This window comes from Platichthys flesus, chromosome 1, assembly GCF_949316205.1.
Source record: "Platichthys flesus chromosome 1, fPlaFle2.1, whole genome shotgun sequence".
Lineage (NCBI taxonomy): Eukaryota > Metazoa > Chordata > Actinopteri > Pleuronectiformes > Pleuronectidae > Platichthys > Platichthys flesus.
Genome location: NC_084945.1, coordinates 203,898 through 228,019, shown reverse-complemented (window position 1 = coordinate 228,019; position 24,122 = coordinate 203,898). Strand labels below are relative to the sequence as shown.

At 46.0% G+C, this 24,122-nt stretch overlaps 1 protein-coding gene across 4 annotated transcripts in view; it reads left to right on the top strand.

The window, feature by feature from the left end:
• crtc3 (CREB regulated transcription coactivator 3) overlaps positions 1–24,122 on the top strand; it is a 34,717-nt gene extending 10,595 nt beyond the window's left edge. Inside the window, exons 3-15 of one of the 4 annotated variants that reach the window (XM_062399458.1) lie at positions 753–883; positions 5,889–5,948; positions 10,249–10,311; positions 12,558–12,661; positions 15,680–15,718; positions 15,800–15,885; positions 16,816–16,865; positions 17,476–17,696; positions 18,670–18,905; positions 19,132–19,281; positions 19,532–19,612; positions 21,407–21,608; positions 22,159–24,122. In XM_062399458.1, coding sequence (XP_062255442.1) covers positions 753–883; positions 5,889–5,948; positions 10,249–10,311; positions 12,558–12,661; positions 15,680–15,718; positions 15,800–15,885; positions 16,816–16,865; positions 17,476–17,696; positions 18,670–18,905; positions 19,132–19,281; positions 19,532–19,612; positions 21,407–21,608; positions 22,159–22,364 — 1,629 coding nt within the window. In that variant the 3' untranslated portion in view covers positions 22,365–24,122. Of the gene's footprint in view, positions 1–752; positions 884–5,888; positions 5,949–10,248; positions 10,312–12,557; positions 12,662–15,667; positions 15,719–15,799; positions 15,886–16,815; positions 16,866–17,475; positions 17,697–18,669; positions 18,906–19,131; positions 19,282–19,531; positions 19,613–21,406; positions 21,609–22,158 lie in introns of all 4 variants that reach the window. The other 3 variants (XM_062398681.1, XM_062400249.1, XM_062400965.1) reach the window with 3 other exon arrangements.

Here is a 24,122-nt window from a genome sequence, read left to right as displayed (position 1 = left end):
AAACGTGAATTTAGTTTAGTTTTGATTTAACTTTGGTCGTCATTCATTTTATTGTTGGACAGCTTAGGGTTATTGATGTGGCACTGTAAAGACTGATTCAGACCTGTTCTCTGTTGTTGAATAGTGTCTTGATGTGCACACTTTGTTTTTCTGTCAGATGTGTTTGTATTTAAGAGAAGTTCCTCTTTATTCATTTTATTTTCTATAAATTCATTCTTATATGAATCAGGTAATAAACAGAATCGAAAGGTGCAGCCCTACCCCCCCCCCCCTCCCCCCTCTCGAAGATAGACCCCACCTCTAGAAGGTAGACCCCCTCCCCCCCCTCTCTCTCAAAGATAGACCCCACCTCTGGAAGGTAGACCCCCCCCCTCTGGAAGGTAGACCCCACCTCTGGAAGGTAGAACCCCCCCTCTCATCATCTGGCATCTCCTGACCCCAGAGACTCTGAGGTGGTCTCTGTAATCACCTGAACACAAAGTGGATTCATGGGCTGTTACCATCGTCAAACACATCAAATCAAATTTGATGTGATCCCACGAGTGCTTATTCATGAGACAAGTGAAAATCCCTCAGTCTGCAGGGGTTGTTGGACTGGATACAGATTAAATGGAGTTTTTTGCACATCTTCTAAGGTTTCTATTGATCTCAGTCAAAGTGTTGATGCTTTGGTTCTCCTCTTCCTGTCGACCTGTGGAAACTACAGTGTTTATGTGTCTGGTTTGAGAAGACTCCTCCTGTCTCTGTCTCAGGGGGGTTTCCCTTCAGGATTGGACTCCACCCGAGGGACCCGCCACCATGGGCTGGTCGAGAGGGTTCACAGGGGCCCCAACCGAATCAACTCTCCCCACCGCCGACCCGTCGACAAGCATGGACGGCTGATATCCTTCTATACACGAGTGCTGAGAGTAGATCTCACAAAGTGTCGTGATGTCCTCACCATGATTTACTGTGTCTCCTCTTACATGGAGCTGTGTGTTGATCTGGTGTTTAAACTGGATGTGAGTCTATCAGTATATAGCCAACATTAACATTAACAGCACTTTGGAGATCCCTGATGTTCACCACTCATCTCGACCTGTTCACAGACCATGTATGTGTATTGTGTATGTTTGTGTTTCATATTGTGTAGTGACACTGAACCATCTGATCGTAGCCGACATGAATTAAGAATAGATTTCTCTTTGGTAAATACTTCCATGGTAGCAGCAAGCTGAGACAACACTACTACACCTGAGGATTATGGGTAGTGTAGTACTTCTTGACATTTAGAATAAAACATATTTTTTCTAAAACACAGTTGATATCAGCTGATGAATACAATTCTATTCAGAAAACACATATGATTACTTTATTGATCCTCGGAGGGAAGTTAAATCATCTTAGGTTACAAATTAAGAAAGAAAAGAAAATACACAAAGTGCTATGGAGGTGCACACTATATGACACAATGGGACATTAAATATATAAGTTGCAAAAGGAGAAGTGATACTGGTTTGCGAAGAATGGTGGTGATAACGTTATGTTGAAATGATGATAATGTTGATAATAATAATGAATTTCCCTCGGGATTAATAAAATATCCATCTATCTATCTATCAGTGATAGCATAGCATAATAATACGAGCACAGCATATTTATAATAATGTAATAGCAGTAATAATACAGCATCAATAGAGTGGTAATATCTCAGATGTCTTTATGGCTAGCATGTAAGAGGTACATAAATCCATTCACACGCAGCATAATATATGGATATGATATTTAACCTCAATATAGTTAAGTCGCGCTCGTTAGGACAAAGATGAACTTTCCTGAACTGGAGTCACACCCGGTCTGTCACATTTACATGAACACACCTGGTAGCGTTTTAATAATCTGTTCTCTTCCTTCCTGGAGCCCGAGACGACCTGTCGCTGGGCATCTCAAGAGGAGTTTGTGTGTGACGTCAGAGCAGCACATAGTTCTGTGCAGAGCAATGAGAACCATAGCAGAACATACTGGTCCCTGGATGAGGACAGAAACATCCTGCACTGATGGAATGAAGCACTTTATTGTTATAGCACACAGCTTGTTGTGGAGAAGGTACTCACAACTTCACTGGGTACCTGTTCTAGAGTCTGTATGGTTCTAAACTACCATCACTATTAATATTATTAATAAACCTGTTGCCTTTTGCAGCCAACACAATATAACAAGGTGACAGTGCTGGATAGTCTACTGGATATTTCACATTGGAACTGGAACTTAAATGTGCCAGATAAAACACAATGGAATAAGACTCACTCCAGTAGAATATACCTCCTGAGCTCTCATCAGATGATGTCATGACTTAGAAGGGGACACAGCATGAGCTGCCTCTGGAGTCTGGTGGTATTCCCACGACCACATCAGAAGGACTTCTGATATGTAACGTGTGTGTCCACTGTCCACACACAAGGATTCTGAGTCTGGTTTATTATCTTGGTGTACTTACCCATAAATAGACCGTCTGCTAGGAGAGAGGACGACAGACACTGAACTGATCACTGACACATGTTAGAGGACGAGCACTGAGGCTGGTCAGTGAGCCTGGAGGGTCCTGGTCAGTCAGCCTGGAGGGTCCTGGTGAGAGAGCCTGGAGGGTCCTGGTCAGTGAGCCTGGAGGGTCCTGGTCAGAGAGCCTGGAGGGTCCTGGTCAGTGAGCCTGGAGGGTCCTGGTCAGAGAGCCTGGAGGGTCCTGGTCAGAGAGCCTGGAGGGTCCTGGTCAGTGAGCCTGGAGGGTCCTGGTCAGTGAGCCTGGAGGGTCCTGGTCAGAGAGCCTGGAGGGTCCTGGTCAGTGAGCCTGGAGGGTCCTGGTCAGAGAGCCTGGAGGGTCCTGGTCAGAGAGCCTGGAGGGTCCTGGTCAGTGAGCCTGGAGGGTCCTGGTCAGAGAGCCTGGAGGGTCCTGGTCAGTGAGCCTGGAGGGTCCTGGTCAGAGAGCCTGGAGGGTCCTGGTCAGCCTGGAGGGTCCTGGTCAGAGAGCCTGGAGGGTCCTGGTCAGAGAGCCTGGAGGGTCCTGGTCAGTGAGCCTGGAGGGTCCTGGTCAGTGAGCCTGGAGGGTCCTGGTCAGTGAGCCTGGAGGGTCCTGGTCAGTCAGCCTGGAGGGTCCTGGTCAGTGAGCCTGGAGGGTCCTGGTCAGAGAGCCTGGAGGGTCCTGGTCAGAGAGCCTGGAGGGTCCTGGTCAGTGAGCCTGGAGGGTCCTGGTCAGAGAGCCTGGAGGGTCCTGGTCAGTGAGCCTGGAGGGTCCTGGTCAGAGAGCCTGGAGGGTCCTGGTCAGCCTGGAGGGTCCTGGTCAGAGAGCCTGGAGGGTCCTGGTCAGTGAGCCTGGAGGGTCCTGGTCAGTGAGCCTGGAGGGTGCTGGTCAGTGAGCCTGGAGGGTGCTGGTGTGTCAGCAGTTTGGCACATGCCTTCTTGGGTTAGTCTGACCTCCTCAGTTACATTTCCCACGTGTGTTTTAATGCTCTTGTTTTGGCCCTGCCAGCCTCAGAGGGATCGCCTGAACAAGGATGCAGAGCAGATGCATTCATCGTAAATTACTCATCAGTTTGTCATCACTAATTAAGCATTTTTCTTTTATTTCACAGTAATTATCAGGAATGTTTTGACAGGTGCCCTCAATGAGCATCTGACAGAATCGTGTTTAACTTAGGAAACATAACGAAACTGTGTGTGTTAAATGTTTCTGTTTGTCGTGATATGAGTTGTTCTGAAGCACATGTGTTTCTGCTGTTGTTGCTGTCACGACTGAGGCAGTTGGTTCTTCTGTAGTGTGAAGATTTCCTTGTGTATGGTTCCTTGTGTATCGATGGTGTTATCTTAATGGTGTGAAGGTCACTGTTGAGACTGTCGGGGCCAGAACACGGTGCTGCTGGGGTTCTTGTGGCTAACCCGAGTTAGCATCCCCCTCGTTCCCTCACAAGAAGCCAGTGAGCGTTTCCACATGTAATCGTGATCATAACACAAACTGGAGTAACATACAAACAAGTGTATGGTTCTTGGCACACGTAGTTTTCAACAAGATAATCTTCATGAAGCCTTAATGCGACCTCCAGCACTGTGATGTCACAGACGGTTTGTGAGTCATGTTGACGATAAATGTCCCCAGATAACCCTGGTAGATCCTTCAGCCACTTGTTAGAAACTGCTTTTTTAAAGACAAGTAAAATATATAATGAAGAGTCAAACATATCAGACATATTTTATTCAACAATAAACCTTGGAAATTGATTTAAAACAAACCACAGACCACATTTAGGGAATCAAACTGAAAACACTTTCCTCTTTAACTTTGGGACGAGGCCATTTTTGTGAATTCTGAATCATTCCTCTGTAGGACTGTCCTGTCAGCATTGTTCACAAGGATCACTCCTTTACAGGAACGTTTAGTTTAACACAGTCATTCTGTTCATCTTAGTATATCATAGAAAATTAACACAAAAAAAAGTGCCTGACAATGACTCAGGATTGGTCAAGAGCATGTATGGGCGGGACCTCCATACCAAGGTTCCGCTTCACGGTCACTACGAGACAGACCCACAACTCCCAGTGACGTCAAGAGCACAAGAGGCGGCCGCACCCAGAAAGGAAGTGGAGATAAATCATATTTCTATCCTGTCTATAGAAGTTATGCATGTTACAGAAGACGTGTCAGGTCATGGGGAATGAACAGGCTTGAAGTGCTTTAGTTTCCAAGTTCTGTAGATAATGTTTAATATGTAAATTTCTCATCCAAACGGGGGAAATGACAGATCCATCATGTGGACATATACCCCAAATGAAATAAGCGAGGTTGTAAATATTTGATAAAGCTAAAATATAGTTTTTTTTGTTTGCTGATAAACTTACAATCATTTAAACTTTGAAAGAACCTTTTTGGCCACTGAGAAGTCTGGTGACCTCCAAACCACAGAACATCTTGAGCTGTGGAACGTGGATCAAATGATGAGTTGTTTGTGTCTCTTATCCAATCACAGTGCTTGAAAGAGGACATCAGCTTGGTGGCTGTTTGACTAAAATACACTATATATATTGAGTTGTATCCCAGTTTTACTTTCACTGCTTGTGTAGTGTAGAGAAATGCTCGCTCGTTGACATACAGCCGTTTGAGCTCGATCCCACTGTGGCTGCAGCTTGGTGGATGTGGAACTACTCAGAGAACCAGTTGGACGGGATACTTCCCTCTCTCTCTCTGCAGGCACCACACTTCTGCCCTTTCCGCTACAATTTGTATATGTGTGGTTTTGCTTATCGTGTGTGTTTTGTTTGAGGTAATGAGTGACGGTCTGTCTTCAGTCTCTGTAAATATCTTTCACTACTGATAATAATTTGCCCAAGGCCCGAGCAGAGGCTTAGCAGAACGCTGGTCGGCTCTATGCGCCTGCTAATCTCTGCTTTAATGTGTTTATGGTGATCGGTCGACATTTCCAACCCTGCACCCAAAACAGAGATCCAGAGAGCAGCCTGTTTCAGACGAGCTCAAGGACTGGGGGTCAGACCCCCCCCCCCCCCCCCCCCGGGACACACACGCAGACAATGTCAGGAACTCACTATTCAGCAGTAAACAGATAATTATGTCTTTGTTTCATTAAGTGTTTGAAAAAGGAAGATTTATACTTCATGGCTTGGATGAGAATGTGGTTCCAGAACTTTCTTCTCTTGTCATATGTTCAACTCTCATCCTCCTTTTTATGGCGTGCATTAGTCCTTTGATCTCTAGTTGGAACCCAGCCTGGTTTGTTTTTAGATGTTTACGATGTACTTGTCTTCTATTTCTTTCTTTGTGATGATTTCAAATATGATAGAAAAACCTTTGTATCCAAGTCATGAGTCTGTATTTGCTCTGATCATTTCCTTAACCAACCCCACATGGAGAGTTCTCCATATGGCGCCGTGTACCTGTCGCCACCTCCGGACAACAACTGGAGAAGGTGAGTCGTGCATCTGGAGCTGCTGACTGTCATGTCTTCTCTTCTCACTCTAATGAGATGTTTAACAACAGGATCTGTTTCCTGTTGCCAGCGTGCTTCCTGTTTCAAACCTCTCTCTCTACCTACTTCTATCAGGGCCCACTCAGCGGTGTGAGGCAGTGTGACGTCAGAGCTGTTGCTGTCATTGTTTCTGCAGAAATGCTTCAAGTATCAGGATGCTGTGTTAGCCCTGGGAAGCCTGCATCTCACTAAAGGTCTTTGACAGATAGCCTTTTGCTCTAAAGGTCACAGCCAGCAGCAGTAGTCATGCTGTTATGGGATTTAATGTTGTCACAGCATCGATGTGGTGCAGAACCTTAGATGAGATTCAGTTGCAGGACCTGCTGGAAAACGAAGCCAGACTCTGGTTGAGCCTTCGTAGAGAAGTCAGTGTTTATAAGGGAGTGAATTATGGTCCTGTGATAAATGGCTCAGTCAGGCTCCTCCCGCTCACTCTGTGGACATTTGTGTTTAGTACGCTGGCTTCTGGCCGGCTGCCAGTCTCCCTGCCTCCTCTTCTTCCTCCTCCTCCTCCTCTTCTTCTTCTTCTTCTTCTTCTTCCGAAGCACAGACGCTCTCCAGGCTCAGTGGATCGTACTGTAGCAGCTTGTACTGTAGAAGTGAGCAGGCCCCACGCCCTCATTGTTTACAGCACAAAACAGGTTGGCTGAGAAACGTCCTCGTGGAGCAGCCAGACGTCAGTGTGCTCAGAGTGGGTGTGTTCCTGGAAGCGCCATGTGGCACCGTGCACTGAATGCAGACTTTCATGTTTAATTTGAGCAGCTTCAGAACGCGTTCAGTGAGCATCACTTCATATAAACTTCTGTCATGATGAATCTATCTGCAGTGGAACTTGTACATGTTCTCATCGTAGCCAAGATGTAAAATAACACACAATTTATGTCCATTCTAGTCATGCTCATCCTGTTCATAGTTTCTACTGTTCCATCATAGATTTCTATATTTCTATATGCGACTGGCATTAGCTCTGTCAAGTCTCTGCAGGCCGGGCGTCACCTCCTGCTCCAACCTGCAGCAGATTGTTGTCACAGTGTGTAACAGGGATCAACTTCCCCCACTGCAGTGACTGACAACTTTACTGAGACAGGGGGGGCAGCTTAAAGCATCTTATATCTACTAATACAAATGTTAGTTTCATAGTCTTTTAGATTATTGCTAATTATGTGTGCTTATAACTCACTTTTAAAATGTTGATTTAGATGATATCTTTTCTAAAGACTGCTCCTTACTTCTCTTTCATAATCCTTCTTGCGGTCTTTTCTCCAATATGTAAAATAAGTGGTAGTCACACAGAGAAGACCAAAGTTAGAGCATTAAAATGATTATGACAAAAAATTACAGTCCAGTTTGATAATAGAACACAAACTTTCCTGTAACAGCTTCAACTTGCTACAATCAATAAAACCCTAATGCAGTTTGGTGCTTATGAACTTATTGATGTTCAGACCAGTGGGTTCAAGCTGAGATCACATTACAGCTGTTTAAATTGATTCCTGCTCATTTCTTTGTTCTGTAGCTTGTAAATGTGTTTAGAAGAATGAGCTGCACGTCAGGGTTGTGTTTCAGCTGAAGTCTAACGTAGAGTATTTAAAAACATTCTCCTCTTGTTCATAATCAGCCAGCAGTGACTGGGTTCTAGATCCGCCCATGGAAATGGCGATAAGCTGTTGTGTTGCAGTGAGAAGCAGATTCCCTCCGTCTCAGGGGAGAGCGGGGCGGTAAGTGTTTACAACGCCAACCACATCTGCAGTGCGTTAACGCCAGGCCGCTCCGGAGAACAGCCACACAGCGTTTCACCGCTTCACTCCAGGGATCAGCCACTCACGTTCTCCAGCACTGATCATGGAACAGTGCAAACACACATTTCAGCGTGTTTGTATTGAGATGAATCTGGTGAACTACTCATGTCACATTAAAGCCTTAACGCGTTGGGTCAGTATTAATGGATGGTCAGGCATGACAAAAATGCAGATCCCAGAGCTGTTCACAGCCTCTCACTGCTCCTCAGCCGCCGCCCGCCCCACAGATCCTCTCCAGATTTGGTCAAGCTGTTTTTTTTCTTCTCTTTGGAGAAAGTGATTTCCCAACTTCTGTCCGTCTGTAGTGAGCCGGGCCATGATTTGGATATCCACCATCTGTCCTCTAGAGCCCACCCATGGTAGAGTGCTTTCTTGGAATGATTCTGGAGAAAGAATCTCCCTGTGCTGGTTCCTGGGAAGAGATGCACTTGAAGGGGTTTGGTTCCTGGGGGTGAATGATGCCTCGGTCCTGGATGTGTCCCTTTACAGATCCTATGCTACAGGGTCACAGCTTCATCCAGTCCCACGCTCTCCTCCTCCTCTGGTCACCCATCTTTGGCCTGCTATTCCTGTACCAGCCTCTCTCGGGATGGAAGATCAGACCAGGCTCCCTGGAGATTGCTCTGCAGTTTGTCCCTCAATGGGGAGAGATGTACTAGTTTCTTCTGCTGCTTCTTTGGGATCTGTTGTTTGATGGCTGCTTTTTTATATAAACATTAAGGGTGTTCCCATCCGGATTTAAAGGGGACATATTATGCCCATTTCACCACAGTTGATATGGCTCCTTGGGGTCTTAATGAAATGTCTGTTACATATTTTGGTCAAAATACCACAAGGATCATTTAGAACAGCAGCTTTTTACCATGTCTGAAACGGGTTAGGGTCAGGAGACATCGCTGAACGTGGTCAGGGCGATCACATCTCCATTTGAAAGCCATCATGTCGTTTTATTGACTTATTTGTCTATATTAACAATATTGTAAAAGTCTGGGAATGATAAAGAATCATGAATTCATTTGACGACTGAGATGAGAAAATAAGCAAGATGCCTCACTCGTTAGTTATTTCCACCATCAGTTCCAGGAAAAACTGTTAGAATACAAAGGTGACGAGTGAGCCATCGCAGTTCCTCCTCATCTCTGTTGAGAGCTGCACTTCATGAGTGACAGCTGTTTGTCAGATCCTCTGCGTTCACAGTTCACTGAACTAATTAGAGTAAATATCGTCAAACACCGATCAGTGGCAGATCAATAATTAATAAAAAGCCTATTAAAAGCTGCCAAGTGAAAACCAGTTGTGCAATAAGCTTTGGGTTTCACCTCTTTGTTTTTTCACTGCACTCAAACAGCTCAGTTCATGAAAGAAGCTTCCTGTTGTGTGACTGGAGGCTTGAAGCTTTAATAATCAGCAAATCATGTTTATAGTGTTTGGGCTTTTCCAAACACATCTGGAAAAGTTGAATTTGCCAAGTTTATTACAAGGAAGGTTTTAATCTTGATCAGTAAGGTTAAATTACAAACTGGTCGTGTAGGTGACCGCCCTTCAGTGCCATGGTGCATGTCAGTTTGAGGCAAGTGGACATCGTCATGAACACAAAGTGTTCACATCGTGAACACATCGTGAACACAGAGGTCGTGACATTCTGTTCAGCTCATCGTTAACACTCCTCAAACAGCTCTGATGAGTTCTGTCTCATTTCTCTCATCCTTCCACCAAGTCAAGGGGAAAGTGGTTCACGAGTTAATGAGTCATCCTGTTGACTCAAAGCCACAGAGACGGAAGTGAAAACATGGCCTCCTGGTTCTTAAAGCACCTGAACCACATTGGACTCATTGAGCTGTGCCAGGGGAGGTCAGGGTGTTGAAGAGGGGCTGGATCAGTTAGCGTCCTATCTGCCTCATGCGGGGAAGCCTGTTCATTAATAGATAAAAAAGTTCTTTTGTCAGTTTAGAGGACTAGTGTAAGAAAACAGTGCTTGTACCTCCAGGAGGAGTCAGAGAGTCAAACCCATGTCCTGCAGAAGGTCCAGAACATCAACTGGTTCACTGGTCCCACTTCACGGCCTCAGGCCTCCACGAGGACACTTCACATCCACTTGTTGTTTCTCTGACCACTGAGGTCCTCAGGGAGCTGGTGGGGTTGCACTGGTTTCTCCTCCCATTAGAAACGAGAGAACGTTTGTTCCCGGCCTGCACTCATTCTTCACTCTGCTGTTAACTTATATTCTGTCATTTGTTTGTTTTTTTCATTTTCCTCAAATTTAAAACTGTATTTTGCTGTGTCTATTTCTACTATGACAATTTTTCCACGTGTCCTTTCTCCTCTCCTCACATGTGCCAACACGAATCATGTTTATTACAGATTTTCCTCCTTCCTCCAGGGCGCGCTCCTTTCACCCAGTGAATTTATCTGTCTTGCTTTTCCTCTGTCTGTCTTTGAAGGGAACAGCAGCCATGGACTGAGGAAAAACGGCCTGGGTTTAGATTAATATCACAACTCAACAGGTGACCCTTGACCTCTCTCTCTTTCCCTCAGTCGATCTTACTGCTTCCTCCCTCGCTCTCAGAAGCCACAGTTCTCTTCTTTCTCTGTGAGCGCAGAACGTCCTGGTTTCTCTCCTTCTGTAAATCTCTGCCTGTTCCTAACATCTCCTTCTTCCTCTGAAGCACTGACAGGAGCACAAAGACCCACATGGTCCATTTCAAAATCTCTTTTTCTCACTGTAGTTTTCCACTTGTCTTTCCCGTTTGTTATTTCTGAATTATGAATCAATAGTTCCTCTCTTACTAACCCAGCTTCAGGGCTCATGGCTCCTTCACAGTCTAACATCAAGGCTCCTTCTGCTGTTCTTCTTGCTTTCAGCCTTTTTACATTCTTCTTCATGTGTTGTGTTATAATTTACACATAAACACTAGGGCTGTAACGATTCTCGACCCGAAACAGAAACCGCGGTCCAGACGTCCACGGGTTCGGTTCACGATACACAAAGATGAAATCGAACGCGTCTTTCTGCTCAACTCCCCACGCTGCTGCAGGTGCAGCCTGTTGCGTGAATTTGTCAAATCACAATCAATCACAGCCCTGCGTCATCTGAGCCGGAAGGGACCAGTGTCTCCAGAGCAATGAGTGCGGAGGTCGGACAGGATCGTCTGTTTTACTTTGACTACAGTGCGTTGTAAGGTCTGTGTGTAGTCTGAAGTCAGAGTCGGGGGGGGGGGACCAGGTGGAGTTTCCCTGGAGCTGCCGGCCGGTTTATGACCGACTGACGGACCCACTTGACATCGACTTTACCGTGATGCCCTGAACGTATCAATTATTTGAACCCTGTTGTTATTGAAGACGTTTCTCTTTCTGTTTACTCTGAGTTGTTGCTGTATGAAGATCTGCAGTAAAAACCACTGGAGTTTATTTTGGTTGTATCTGTTTTCGGTTGTTTGAAGTGGATTGAACTGAGGGAGATTGAAACAGACTTTATAAATGTACGGATGAACTCTGGACGTTGAGAATGGGGAGAACACACACACACACACACACACAAACATTCACATAGTTTTATGTGAAGTTGTTCTTTAGTACTTTTCGAGAACACCCCCCTGAAGTCAAAACCGAGGTCCGAACCGAGCCGTGGAACCTGCTGATCGTTACAGCCCTAATAGTCTCTGCTCTAGGCCCAGTGCACAGGTCTGACTGCAAGATGATCATTATCCTTTGTTTTATGTTATTGAAAGATCACTGACTGTAAGTTTCTTATATACACGTATGTTTTCGTAGTCAGTGTCTTACTGAGGGTCAACTCATGGCTGGTCCATCACATTCCATCCAAGCTGCAGCTAACCGTCAGAAATGCAGATCTTTTGAGATAGTACATGTTTCTAGTTTTCACAGCTCTACAGACACAGCCATACTGCATTTGATCACTGCTTGTTAATATATTAATATAATATCTGCTGCTTGACAGATTCACCTAACATCTTTCAGGTTAACACTCAGCCGAGATGTAAATGCAAAGCTCGGTGAATCACATTCTAACTCACCTAGAGACGGAAAATACAGAATTTAACCAAATCTCCTCTGAAACGTTATTTCATGTAAACAATTAATTCCAATGTGCACATGGAGTGCTGCAACATTAGATTGTTTCTTTAAATATGGTTTTGCTTGGAAGTGTTGAATTTGAAATACAACAAAAAGCATGTTTTTAGATCTTTGTGTTGAAACTTTTTATATATATATATGTAAAGATTTTCATATTTACATAGCATAGTTACATCAGTTTCTTTTAACATCGTCTGAAGCATCTGGTAGAACATAAAGTCTTAGAAGTCGTTAAAGACTGATCTGACTCATCTGAGTGATCTGATGCTTAGATCTGGAGCTGGAAGGAAAGTAGTGATGACGCATGAATGAAGCCATTGAGCGAAACAGAGAGCACTACACAACGCTCCGAGCTGCACTGGACTCAGGGGGTTGTGTGGGTTCACCATGGATCGGACTCTACATTAAGATATTTATTTCAAAGCTAAGAATGTTTTGTAGCTGTAAATTTAAACTGAACAGTGAAATACATTTTCTGAAGGTAATACAGCAGAATGTGTTTACATCACAGATCAACAGTCCTGTGAGGGTGATTGTGTGACAGTGTGAGCCTGCAGCTCGTGAGGAGGCGGAGCAGGAAGCACGATGACCAATCATCTGCCTCTGTCCACGGTGCCTGAATGCTTTGCATCATTCTCTTCTTCCTCCTACACAGAACCAATTCAGACTCGGCTCTCCACACAAGCGCCATGAACCAGAACCCTCAGGACCCCTTCGGCATTCATCAGCAGATGGGTCGAGGTCCCCACCACCGAAATGGTGAGAGGTTCACACAACACCAGATACAACATGACCACCTTCAAATAAACCAGATGATTTACTTGTGTGTCTGTCTGACTGTTAAAGATTTTAGTCATCAATGTCTTAGAAGAGATGCTGGCTTTGAAGGTTAGGAAAGAGAGCTCCTCTCCAGGTGAAGAGAGGTCCTCTCCCAGTAGAGAGAGCTCCTCACCCGGTAGAGAGAGCTCCTCTCCAGGTGAAGAGAGGTCCTCTCCAGGTGAAGAGAGGTCCTCTCCCAGTAGAGAGAGCTCCTCACCCGGTAGAGAGAGCTCCTCTCCAGGTGAAGAGAGGTCCTCTCCCGGTGAAGAGAGCTCCTCACCCGGTAGAGAGAGCTCCTCTCCAAGTGAATAGAGCTCCTCTCCCGGTGAAGAGAGCTCCTCTCCCTGTAGAGAGAGCTCCTCTCCCTGTAGAGAGAGCTCCTCTCCAGGTGAAGAGAGCTCCTCACCCGGTAGAGAGAGCTCCTCTCCAAGTGAATAGAGCTCCTCTCCCGGTGAAGAGAGCTCCTCTCCCGGTAGAGAGAGCTCCTCTCCCGGTGAAGAGAGCTCCTCTCCAGGTGAAGAGAGCTCCTCTCCCGGTGAAGAGAGCTCCTCACCCGGTAGAGAGAGCTCCTCTCCCGGTGAAGAGAGCTCCTCTCCAGGTGAAGAGAGGTCCTCTCCCGGTGAAGAGAGATCCTCACCCGGTAGAGAGAGCTCCTCTCCAGGTGAAGGGAGCTCCTCCTCAGGTGAAGAGAGCTCCTCTCCAGGTGAAGAGAGCTCCTCTCCCTGTAGAGAGAGCTCCTCTCCAGGTGAAGAGAGCTCCTCTCCAGGTGAAGAGAGCTCCTCCCTGTAGAGAGAGCTCCTCTCCCGGTGAAGAGAGCTCCTCTCCAGGTGAAGATAGCTCCTCCCAAGTGAAGAGAGCTCCTCTCCCTGTAGAGAGAGCTCCTCTCCAGGTGAAGGGAGCTCCTCCTCAGGTGAAGAGAGCTCCTCTCCAGGTGAAGAGAGATCTCTTCTCCAGTCAGTAGCCCATCCTCATCATCATGATGACATGTGACGTCACAATGTGCAACAATTCTCTGAACCGGGTCCGATGTGTTGTAAGATGAACTTTTTAATGGAGTGAGTGTTAACGACCATGGTTCTGCAGCATCAGTGCAGCAGCAGCACATGCCCCTCTGTAGAGCCGCTCTGCCGGTTGCTCTGGCTCCATGTCCTGCCATCACGCTAGTTTATGGTGTTTGTGTTTCAGTTCCACTGGTCACTTATTAACAGGGAGCACAGTCCATCCAGCCAGCTGCCTCTCAGATCCACTGAGACACAATTCACTATCAGCCCACCTGATATGGTTTGATATGTCATTGATCCAAAGAAGAGAAAATTAACCTCTGAACTCAAAGAAGTCCTCCTCCTCCCTCTCTCGTCTCACTCACCAGCACCTCTCTCGCCCCGTTTGTTCTCCAGCGTGGTCTTGAGTTTGTCGCTTGGTCCGAGCCCGGCGCTGATGAAGTGGATGAGTCAAGAGAGAAGTGCTTTTCTGCTGGAGTACTACTCTGTGTGTTTAGCCAACAAGCTTAAACAGGATATTGCTTTATTATCTGGGCCAAGTGTAACTTTCATATACACACACGATAAACTGAGTACAGCACACTGGGCCTTAAATCTCTTACCTTAGACCCAGTGGGAAATGTTGATGCATGTGTGTTGCTCACAAAACAGCTGATTTGAGATATTTCCTGTTCAGTGTTGATTTGAGTCCATGGAGCTGTTTATCAAATGCAAAATCTAAAAGTTGTTGAATTAACTGTTGTAGACCAAGAAAATCAGAAAATCAGAAACTCTTTTCCTTTGTGAACCAGTTTGTTCTCAGATTCCTGCTTCAAACGTCACCTACAGATCAATCTGTTCTCAAAACATTTGCTATTGATTAATTGGTTAATCAATTTTGAGTTGACATTTCAGCTCAAGTGCAGAGTCTCATTGCAAATCTTCCAGACCCATAATCAAGCTCAGCTGTTTGTGATAGGTCGTCCTTGTATGAAGATGAACTCAGCCCCCTCTGCACTGTCACAGTTTATATACAGGAGAGTCTTCTTGCATAACCTGCTGTATATAGTCCAGCAGCATATATACACATGTCTGTGCAGGCTCTATGTCCTCTCCTCTAGAAGAGACGGCCTTGTGAAGGGGAACGAGCACAGAGCTGTGAAGCCCCGGGCTCTCGTCCACATTCTTTAAGTGCTGCTAAGCAAGAAGCATCGAACCAGGAATCACAGCTGTGAGTCAAACTGCTGGAGTAGTCAGGGCAGAGCGTACGGCTCCTCGGATTTCACTGATGATTTTTCATACTCCTGAACTCACACTCAGTGCATTGCACGTGGAAGTGATCCAGAGAGAACCAGCAGACAGACCCTCTCCATCCCAGACGTCCTGTTTTTGTCCCAGTTGCAAGTAGACATCTCTGAAATATCACCACTGTTGTCTTTTCCGAGAAGCTGCTTCTCCAAAGGGAAGGACTGGACGGGCAGTGATTCAAAGACTAATGCGAGGGTTGCTGTTTGAGTCTGAGCGATGAGGAGGCTTGAAGAGAAACAAAGAAATGTTCCCACTCAGCAGAAGAGTTTACAAGAAGCCTGCTGCTGAACACAAGAGTTAGACGGGAGTTACAAGAGGGACAGGACAAAGGCTTGTGTTCCTGGCATTAAGTCGACAGTGAATAGGAAGAGAATCAGCCTCTGTGTAGCTCGAGAACCCCCCCCACCACCACCACACACACACACACACTCACACACACACTCACACTCTCACACTCTCCATCTCTGGGACTAATAACACGATGCCAGATGCCCAGCTGTTTATGAAAATACACAGTAATTACAGATTGAATTCAAGCTGTCTGGTTATTGTTCCAGACAGCTGGTGAATATCGACTATCCTCTAATGTATCTCCATTTGTTTATATCTCTTTATTTTGCCTCTTTCCTTTCCCCTCCCTCTGTTGGCGTCCGTGGAGGCTGGTGTTCAGCGGGTGTAAATGAGGCCGAGGTGGACGGCTCTGGAGATAGTAAGTTGTGTTTTTCTTTAGCAATGGAGAAATGGTTCTGTAAAGCATATATTTAATTAAAGTGCATCTTCTTCTCTGCAGTCTTCTCCTTCCCCGCCCTGCATAACGAGGACAATCTCATTGGCGTCAATAAGCCTCTTCCCAAGCAGCTGTGGGAGGCCAAGAAGGTGAGTCGTGCTCATCTGTTCTTCTTCAGTGTCTGGTTCCTGTTCATCAACTCCAGATGGAAGCAGCACTTTCCAGTGAAAAGCCCCAAATAACGGCTGTAAACATTTAGCCTCAGTGGAGACTAATGGGATTTGGGTTTATGAGCCACTGATGGATTACAAGGATCAGCAGTGTCGACAAACATGATGGAAGAAATCATAGATATTTTGTCAAATTAGATTAAAAAGGAATAAGGAAAAGAAAACCTTCTGTGTCTTCTTCTTCCGATGATGAGGACATCCATCTTCCCATGCAAGGAAATAAACTAGTCCGGTCCTCTGCCAGCAGCCCTCAACAGGCATTATGGGCCATCAGTCCTGATGGACCTGATGCACTGCATCTTAAGACCTTCCTCCACAAACCAGTGGATTTATCCCAGTCTGAGCTCACAGTGCATCAGAGTACTTTACTGTTAACAGATGCTGGAAATTCTCAATAAAATAATTTCCAACGTTCACAAAAGTAACAATGCGGCAAATGTGAGAATCCTGTCATCAGTTCACCTCCGGTAGTCGATGGGGATGGTTCATCTTTAACCTCAGTTTCTCCCTCGAGGAGAAATCAAACTTTCTGCAAATAACTCACAGACATTTCTCTACTGTCCAGATGAGGTGCAGGAATTATCCAAATCTTCACTGGATAACTGAAGTTTTTACAGTGCTTGTAGTCGGCCCTGCAGACTGTACTCGTAGTGTGAAGTAACAGGTAAGAATATACTGATGGGTCCACAGGACCAGGGTCAGATACTGAGCTCATCATGAAGTCCGGTATCAGCCGGGACCGGACCGACCCCCTGGGACACTGAGGCACAGACACAAAGGAAGGATTCAAGCTTCTGTTATTTTTGTTATTTGTAATTTTCAAAAGTGAAATGTTTGTTTCTGTTTCAGGTCCAGTCTCTGAACTCAAGACCTAAATCCTGTGAAGTGCCTGGAATCAAGTAAGTTTCTATTTCTTACATTGAGATAAAGTTCCACAGCACGTGTTCACCCCACCACAGCTGATTGGAATGGGTGTTTCCACAGACAGTAACTGTCACAGAAGCATTGAAAGGAATGAGAGGCCACAGGTTCCTACCTTGTCCAACAGGATGTGTGTGTTGCTGTCTACACCTTGAATCCTTTCATAGCACCAGGGACATGTTATTACTATCAGATTCCTTTGTGAAGACAACGCTCCAGGAGCTTTACATTTGTCCTCATGTTGCCAGAATCAGACATGAGTTACAGTTCATATCATTATTATCACACAGAAAACAATCAGATGGAAAGATTTAAGATTCATAAAGAAGCCGACTCCTTGAAATAAAAGACTGAACAGAGATCAGAAGCCAAACTGATTGAAACATATGAGCAGAAATGGAAATTGGAGAAATCCTTGAGGAATAAAAAGTGGATGGATTAAAACTGCAGAGGCTGGAACCAGTGGGGAAGTCAAAGAACCCCCTTGTGGATGTAAAGTGTCATGGCAGCACATTAAGTGACCTCTTTGAGCATCTTGTTCTGCCCGATGAAACAAACCAGTTTTCTTCCCGTCTTCCTTCTTCGCAGCATTTTCCCGTCTCCGGAGCAGAACCCGGGTCTGTCCCACTACCAGGGCTCGTTGAACACCGGCGGCTCGCTGCCCGACCTCAGCAACCTGCACTTCCCCTCCCCCCTCTCCACGCCGCTGGACCCTGAGGACAACGCCGGCTATCCGCACCTCAGCGGCGGCAGCAGCACCGGAAACCTTCCCGCCGCCATGATGCATTTAGGCATCGGGAACTCCCAGGGTGGGTGGAGCTCATCCTACTGATGGAAACACACACGTGGTTGTAGATCCATCTCAGACTAACGTGGTTAACTTATAAGAAATTCAAATTTAAATGCAGGATCCATATTTAGTTTTCATTTTTTTTTGTTAAAAATATATATATATATATGTATAACATTTATTCCATTGACTTGTGTTATGTATGATTTTAGAGGAATTCTTATGAAATTATTAATATAAATGATCTATCTCAATGAGTCTTTCATGTTGGGTGATTTTTTTAATTTAAAACTTAGATGAATTCTTTTTTTCTCATTTATAAGATGTTTTCCTCTTGTTGGATTTGTTGTGTTTTTCCTTTTCTCTCTGTGAAACCAGTGAAACCAGTGAAACCTGTGCATGTCAGTGGAAGTGAGTCGTCATCTTTAGGATCCGAGTCGTCGTCGGTTCTAATAAAGTTGTGGATTGAAGCTCCAGCGTGTGGAGCAGGTTCCAGTTTGGTTCCTCTGCCTGCGGTTCTGAGCAGCTCACTGAGGAGGGGGGGGGGGTCGACTCCCTCTCTCCTCCTGGTGGCTGAGCCCTCATGTTGAACACAGTTGGTCCAGCACCAGAGGGACAGAGGGACTTCCTGTTTGGCTCTCTTCCCTCAGTTGTCCTCTGTCCTCTGTCCTCTCTGTCCTCTCTCTCTCTCTCTCTATCTCTCTCTCTCTCTCTCTCTCTCTCTCTCTCTCTCTCTCTCTCTCTCTCTCTCTCTCTCTCTCTCTCTCTCTCTCTCTCTCTCTCTCATCACACAACCAGTTGAGTGTTTTGGGTTCAGTTGGAGAGGAAGCTGGAAAATCCAGTTCATCCTCACTTCCACATGTTTTCTCTTGTTTCTAGGAGCCTGCCTCTGGTCCACAGTCGTCTTAGTGTCCTTGTGATGTCCTTTCACGCTCGGAGGCTTCTTGCATCTGATTATCTGTCCTCCCCTCTTGTCTTTGTCGTCCCTGCAGGACTGTCCTCCTCTCTGAGCAATCCCTCGATTCAAGCGTCCCTCAACAACTGCCAGCTTCAGTCCTCGCTCAGTAACCCCTCCATCAACGCCTCTCTGCGTCTCTCTGGCAACTCCCCCCGGCGGCGGCCCGCTCCCATCAGCCCCCTCACCTTGTCTCCATGCACCGATCAGCGCAGGGGTCTGTCCAAGCAGCTGTCCCCCACCATGTCCCCTTCACTGTCCCCCATCACACAGGTACATCAAGACACTGTTGTTATTTCCACAGTTCATACTATGACCCATGTGACCCACAGCAGGTGGACATGAGGTCAGATTAACAGCCAAAGAGAACCGGTCTGTTGAGGACTGGGATCAGAACATGTCCTCATTGGACTCTGAGGGACAGTCGCTGCTGTGGGGACGTCTCACGTCTTTATCAAACTGATGGTCAGACTCTAGTGACTGGTTCTGTCCCATCTAGGGAGTTGCTCTGGATACCAGCAACATGCCGAGGGAGCCGCCCCCCCCCTACCCGCTCTACCAGCCCCCGCAGCACGGGGACCAGGGCCGGCAGCGGCAGCAGCAGGGTTCTCCTCATCAGGGCCTCCCGCTGGACTTCAACACGGGACATGTACGTGCAAGCTGCACAAAGACACACACATTACACACCAGGTCGGAAGTGTCTCGTGCACAAAAGGCAAAGATTGAAATATTGTTAACCTTAACCCTATCAGATTGAGATCACTCTGTCGTTAGATCACTTCAACATCATTGTTATCAATATCAGTAAACTTTAAAACATATTTTTGTGACTGCTGATAAAACTTAAAACAGTAAATGAAAGATTCTGATGTTCTGTGACTCTTTGTTTTCACCGACAGCAAAACAACATGTCATCGTTCTTCAACGACCCGTTCATGGAGCCGCAGTTCAACCGCCACAACAAGACCTTCCCCTATCAGGTACACACACACACACACACAAACACACACACACACACACACACACACACACAGGAGGCCAAACAGTGTAAGAACACACACACACACACACACACACACACACACACACAGGAGGCCAAACAGTGTAAGAACACACACACACACACACACACACACACACACACACACACACACAGGAGGCCAAACAGTGTAAGAACACACACACACACACACACACACACAGGAGGCCAAACAGTGTAAGAACACACACACACACACACACAGGAGGCCATACAGTGTAAGAACACACACACACACACACACAGGAGGCCATACAGTGTAAGAACACACACACACACACACACACACACAGGAGGCCATACAGTGTAAGAACACACACACACACACAGGAGGCCATACAGTGTAAGAACACACACACACACACACACACACACACACACACACACACACACAGGAGGCCATACAGTGTAAGAACTCTCACACACACACACACACACACACAGGAGGCCAAACAGTGTAAGAACACACACACACACACACACACAGGAGGCCATACAGTGTAAGAACACACACACACACACACACACACACACACACCCACACACAGGAGGCCATACAGTGTAAGAACACACACACACACACACACACAGGAGGCCATACAGTGTAAGAACTCTCACACACACACACACACACACAGGAGGCCATACAGTGTAAGAACACACACACACACACACACACAGGAGGCCATACAGTGTAAGAACTCTCACACACACACACACACACACACACACAGGAGGCCAAACAGTGTAAGAACACACACACACACACACACACAGGAGGCCATACAGTGTAAGAACTCACACACACACACACACACACACAGGGGGCCATACAGTGTAAGAACTCACACACACACACACACACACACACACACACAGGGGGCCAAACAGTGTAAGAACACACACACACACACACACACAGGAGGCCATACAGTGTAAGAACTCACACACACACACACACACACACACACACACACACAGGGGGACATACAGTGTAAGAACTCACACACACACAGGGGGCCATACAGTGTAAGAACTCACACACACACACACACACACACACACACACACACAGGAGGCCATACAGTGTAAGAACTCACACACACACACACACACACACACACACACACACAGGAGGCCATACAGTGTAAGAACTCACACACACACACACACACACACACACACACACAGGAGGCCATACAGTGTAAGAACTCACACACACACACACAGGAGGCCATACAGTGTAAGAACTCACACACACACACACACACACACACACACACACAGGAGGCCATACAGTGTAAGAACTCACACACACACACACAGGAGGCCAAACAGTGTAAGAACACACACACACACACACACACACACAGGAGGCCAAACAGTGTAAGAACTCACACACACACACACACACACACATGTAACTACAGTCTATATTTTCTCTCTGTCGTTCACTTTAATAACTCTTTGATATCAGCCGATCAACAACTATCACTACTTTATTTCTGTAGTTTTATGTCATTGTGGCGACAACCAGAGGTGAAGATATGAAGATGAGATGAATATTCATAAAGAGTGAAATCAGCAGAAGTGGTTGAAACTCGTCCTGTTTCTCTGATCAGCTGCTCAAACTCCAGGAAACATTCATGTTTTTATGAAAGTCTCTTCTATGCGGAGCTGGATCTGTTCGTCTTCTGTAGAGTCACCGAGGTTTCTGTCCCCGTCTGTCGTCCAGTTGGACCAGTTCAGTCTGCTGGAAAACGCCATGAGCTCCACAGCAGGAGGGCCGTGCTTCGACCCCCCCCCCTCCTCGCTCTACTACTCGCAGGCCGCCCTCTCCGGACTGGGCGGCAGCCACGGCAGCCTGCACGAGCCCATGAGGTCCAACCTGCTGTACTCCACCTGCAGCGGGGGGCTGCCCAACATCATCCTGACCGGTGAGGCCCACTGGGCAGCTCCCAGTTCAACTCACCTGAGCATGAAGTACAAAGAAAAAGAGATTGGGCAAAATAAATATATTATTATTGTAATATGTATAGTAATGTTGTAACAATAGCCTTATTTAGAAGGAGAAGGGGAGGATCGGTCACTCTTACAACAAACCAATAATAAGATCTGAAACCTTATTGTCCAAATGTAATATGGTAAAATATATAGAACAACGGAATTGACTCACAAGTTTCAATTATTAGTTTGTTTACCAAGAAAAGGAACTGAACACGGCTCCTCCTCTTCATCCTGAGAGGTTTGTGTTCCTCCAGTTTCACGTGATAAGAGATAGAACCAAACGGGTGAAAGACGCTTCAGAGTTTATGAGAATATGATAGTTATGGAAGTGATGCTCTAGGAAGAGGAATGTGTCCCTGGAGGAAGAGGAAGACGCTGCCTCGGGGTTCGTCTCTGACGGTACATCACAGCTGAGGAGTTTCCTGGTGAGTGAGGAGACGCTGAGCCTTCATCATGTCTTCCTCCCTGTCTGTCTCTCAGATGATTCCAACCCCACTCTGTCCAAGGACATCAGCAGCGCTCTGTCCATGCTGCCTGACTGCTTCGACCCGGACGGAGGCTTCCCATTGGAGGACGAGCTGCGCATCGAGCCGCTCAGCCTGGACGGTCTGAGCATGCTCAGTGACCCTGACATGGTGCTACCGGACCCGTCTGTGGAGGACAGCTTCCGCAGTGACAGACTCTGAGTGGCTCCTCGGTTACACACACACACTCACACACACACACACACACACACACACACACACACAGGAGTTACAGGTCTGTTATGCATGATTCGGCCACATCCATCCACTGCCACTCAGATTCATTCAATGTGAAAGACGTGAACGTTCCTGCTTCGTGTGAAGTTCCCCTCGCTCGCTGAGTCGGGCCTCCTCCTCCAATCAGAGCGGCTCTGACGAGCGGGGGAGGAGCTGTAAGTTCCTCTGCAGCATAGCAACCCCATCGCCGTGCTGAAGAGCGATGGCGGTGAAACATCTGGCAGCTCACCTTCTTCTTCAGGTGAAATCACATCCAGACGTGTTATGGTAGAAATGAAGACATCATGTTTTCCTTGAAATGTTAGCCATCTATAAATAGATATAAATACTTCTATACATACAAATATATATATTTATATATAAATCTAACAATTCAGTCTAATCAGAACGTTTAAAAAAAAGGGCAAACAAAGAAGAGATATAAATAAGTAAACAAAGATTATTTTAAATTTCTAATTAGAACAATTTTAAGATGCATTAAATAGAGTCTATATTTTTGTGTGGAAGTCGCAGACTCTTTAAAATCCACTTTGAGAAAGGAACTTTTTTCTTTTGTTTATAAAATGTACATTCATATGTTTTATTTGATATTTTGTACTGCTGATTTTAAATCTTGTGAATAAGAGCCGGCGCTTCTGTGGATCCATCGTCACACTTCTTTCCTCGTGCCACACGTGACTCGTTCAGAGAGCACACTGCCCCCATGTGGACATCGGACAACATGTAACATTGCACTTAACATCTTTTGCACTAATTGGTTCACGTTGTGTTGACTAATATTTTATACACCAGGTAAAAGTGTTGTTTACCTGAAAACCCAAAGAAGTGGAATGAAGCCGTGAAAAGAAAAAGTGAATGTGTCCGGATGTGTTCGGCTCGTGAACAGGTCGCCAGCAGCAGCTGTCACATTCTGAGCTCAGGTTCAGGTGATTAGCTGTCACCTGGGCAGTGAGCGCCCCCTAGTGCCGGCTTGATGCAGTCAGAGCGAATCGGATCTGAGGAAACGGATGTGGAGCGACGTGTAACTATGCAACTTGTTTTTTAATAAGAAGTGAAACCTGTTGAGCGGGTCGGACATTATGCAGTGACGCGACTTTCAGGATCAAATTTATTATCAATCACAATATTGCATGTGTCCAGTGTCCACAGGAGCTGCTCTGCCACCAGCAGGTGAAGGAGAGTTACTGCAGCACTGTCTGTTGGAGTGGTTTTACTTTGTATTGTCAGTAGGTGGCGCTGTGTGACTGTGTGGACGGCTTCTCTCTCTGTGGTGAAATGAGAACAGGCCATTTTTCCTTTTGTATATTTTCTCTTGAGTTTGAGCTGTTGAAACATTTGAATCTGTTGTGATGGTTTCATGTGTTTATGATCTTTGTGTTTCCTGCAGTCTAACGCCCTCTGCTGCCTTATTTTGTTGCGTATCCACTTTTCATATTCCAGCAGTAACGACTATAATCACTTTAGCTTTAGCTCTGTTTGGTACTAACTTCCTGCCCACAGCTGTTTCCTGTCTGTTTTAGTTGCATATTAAAATGTACAGTTCTGTTATTTAAAGAATGTTTTGTCCACTTGTGTTACTACTTATTTTCCTTTATAATGTAAGTTTCTCTCTCCAATTCAACCATTTTTCTCAGTTTGTATGTTGTAGTGATTTTCTTCAATAGAATAAAACTCTTCAATGTG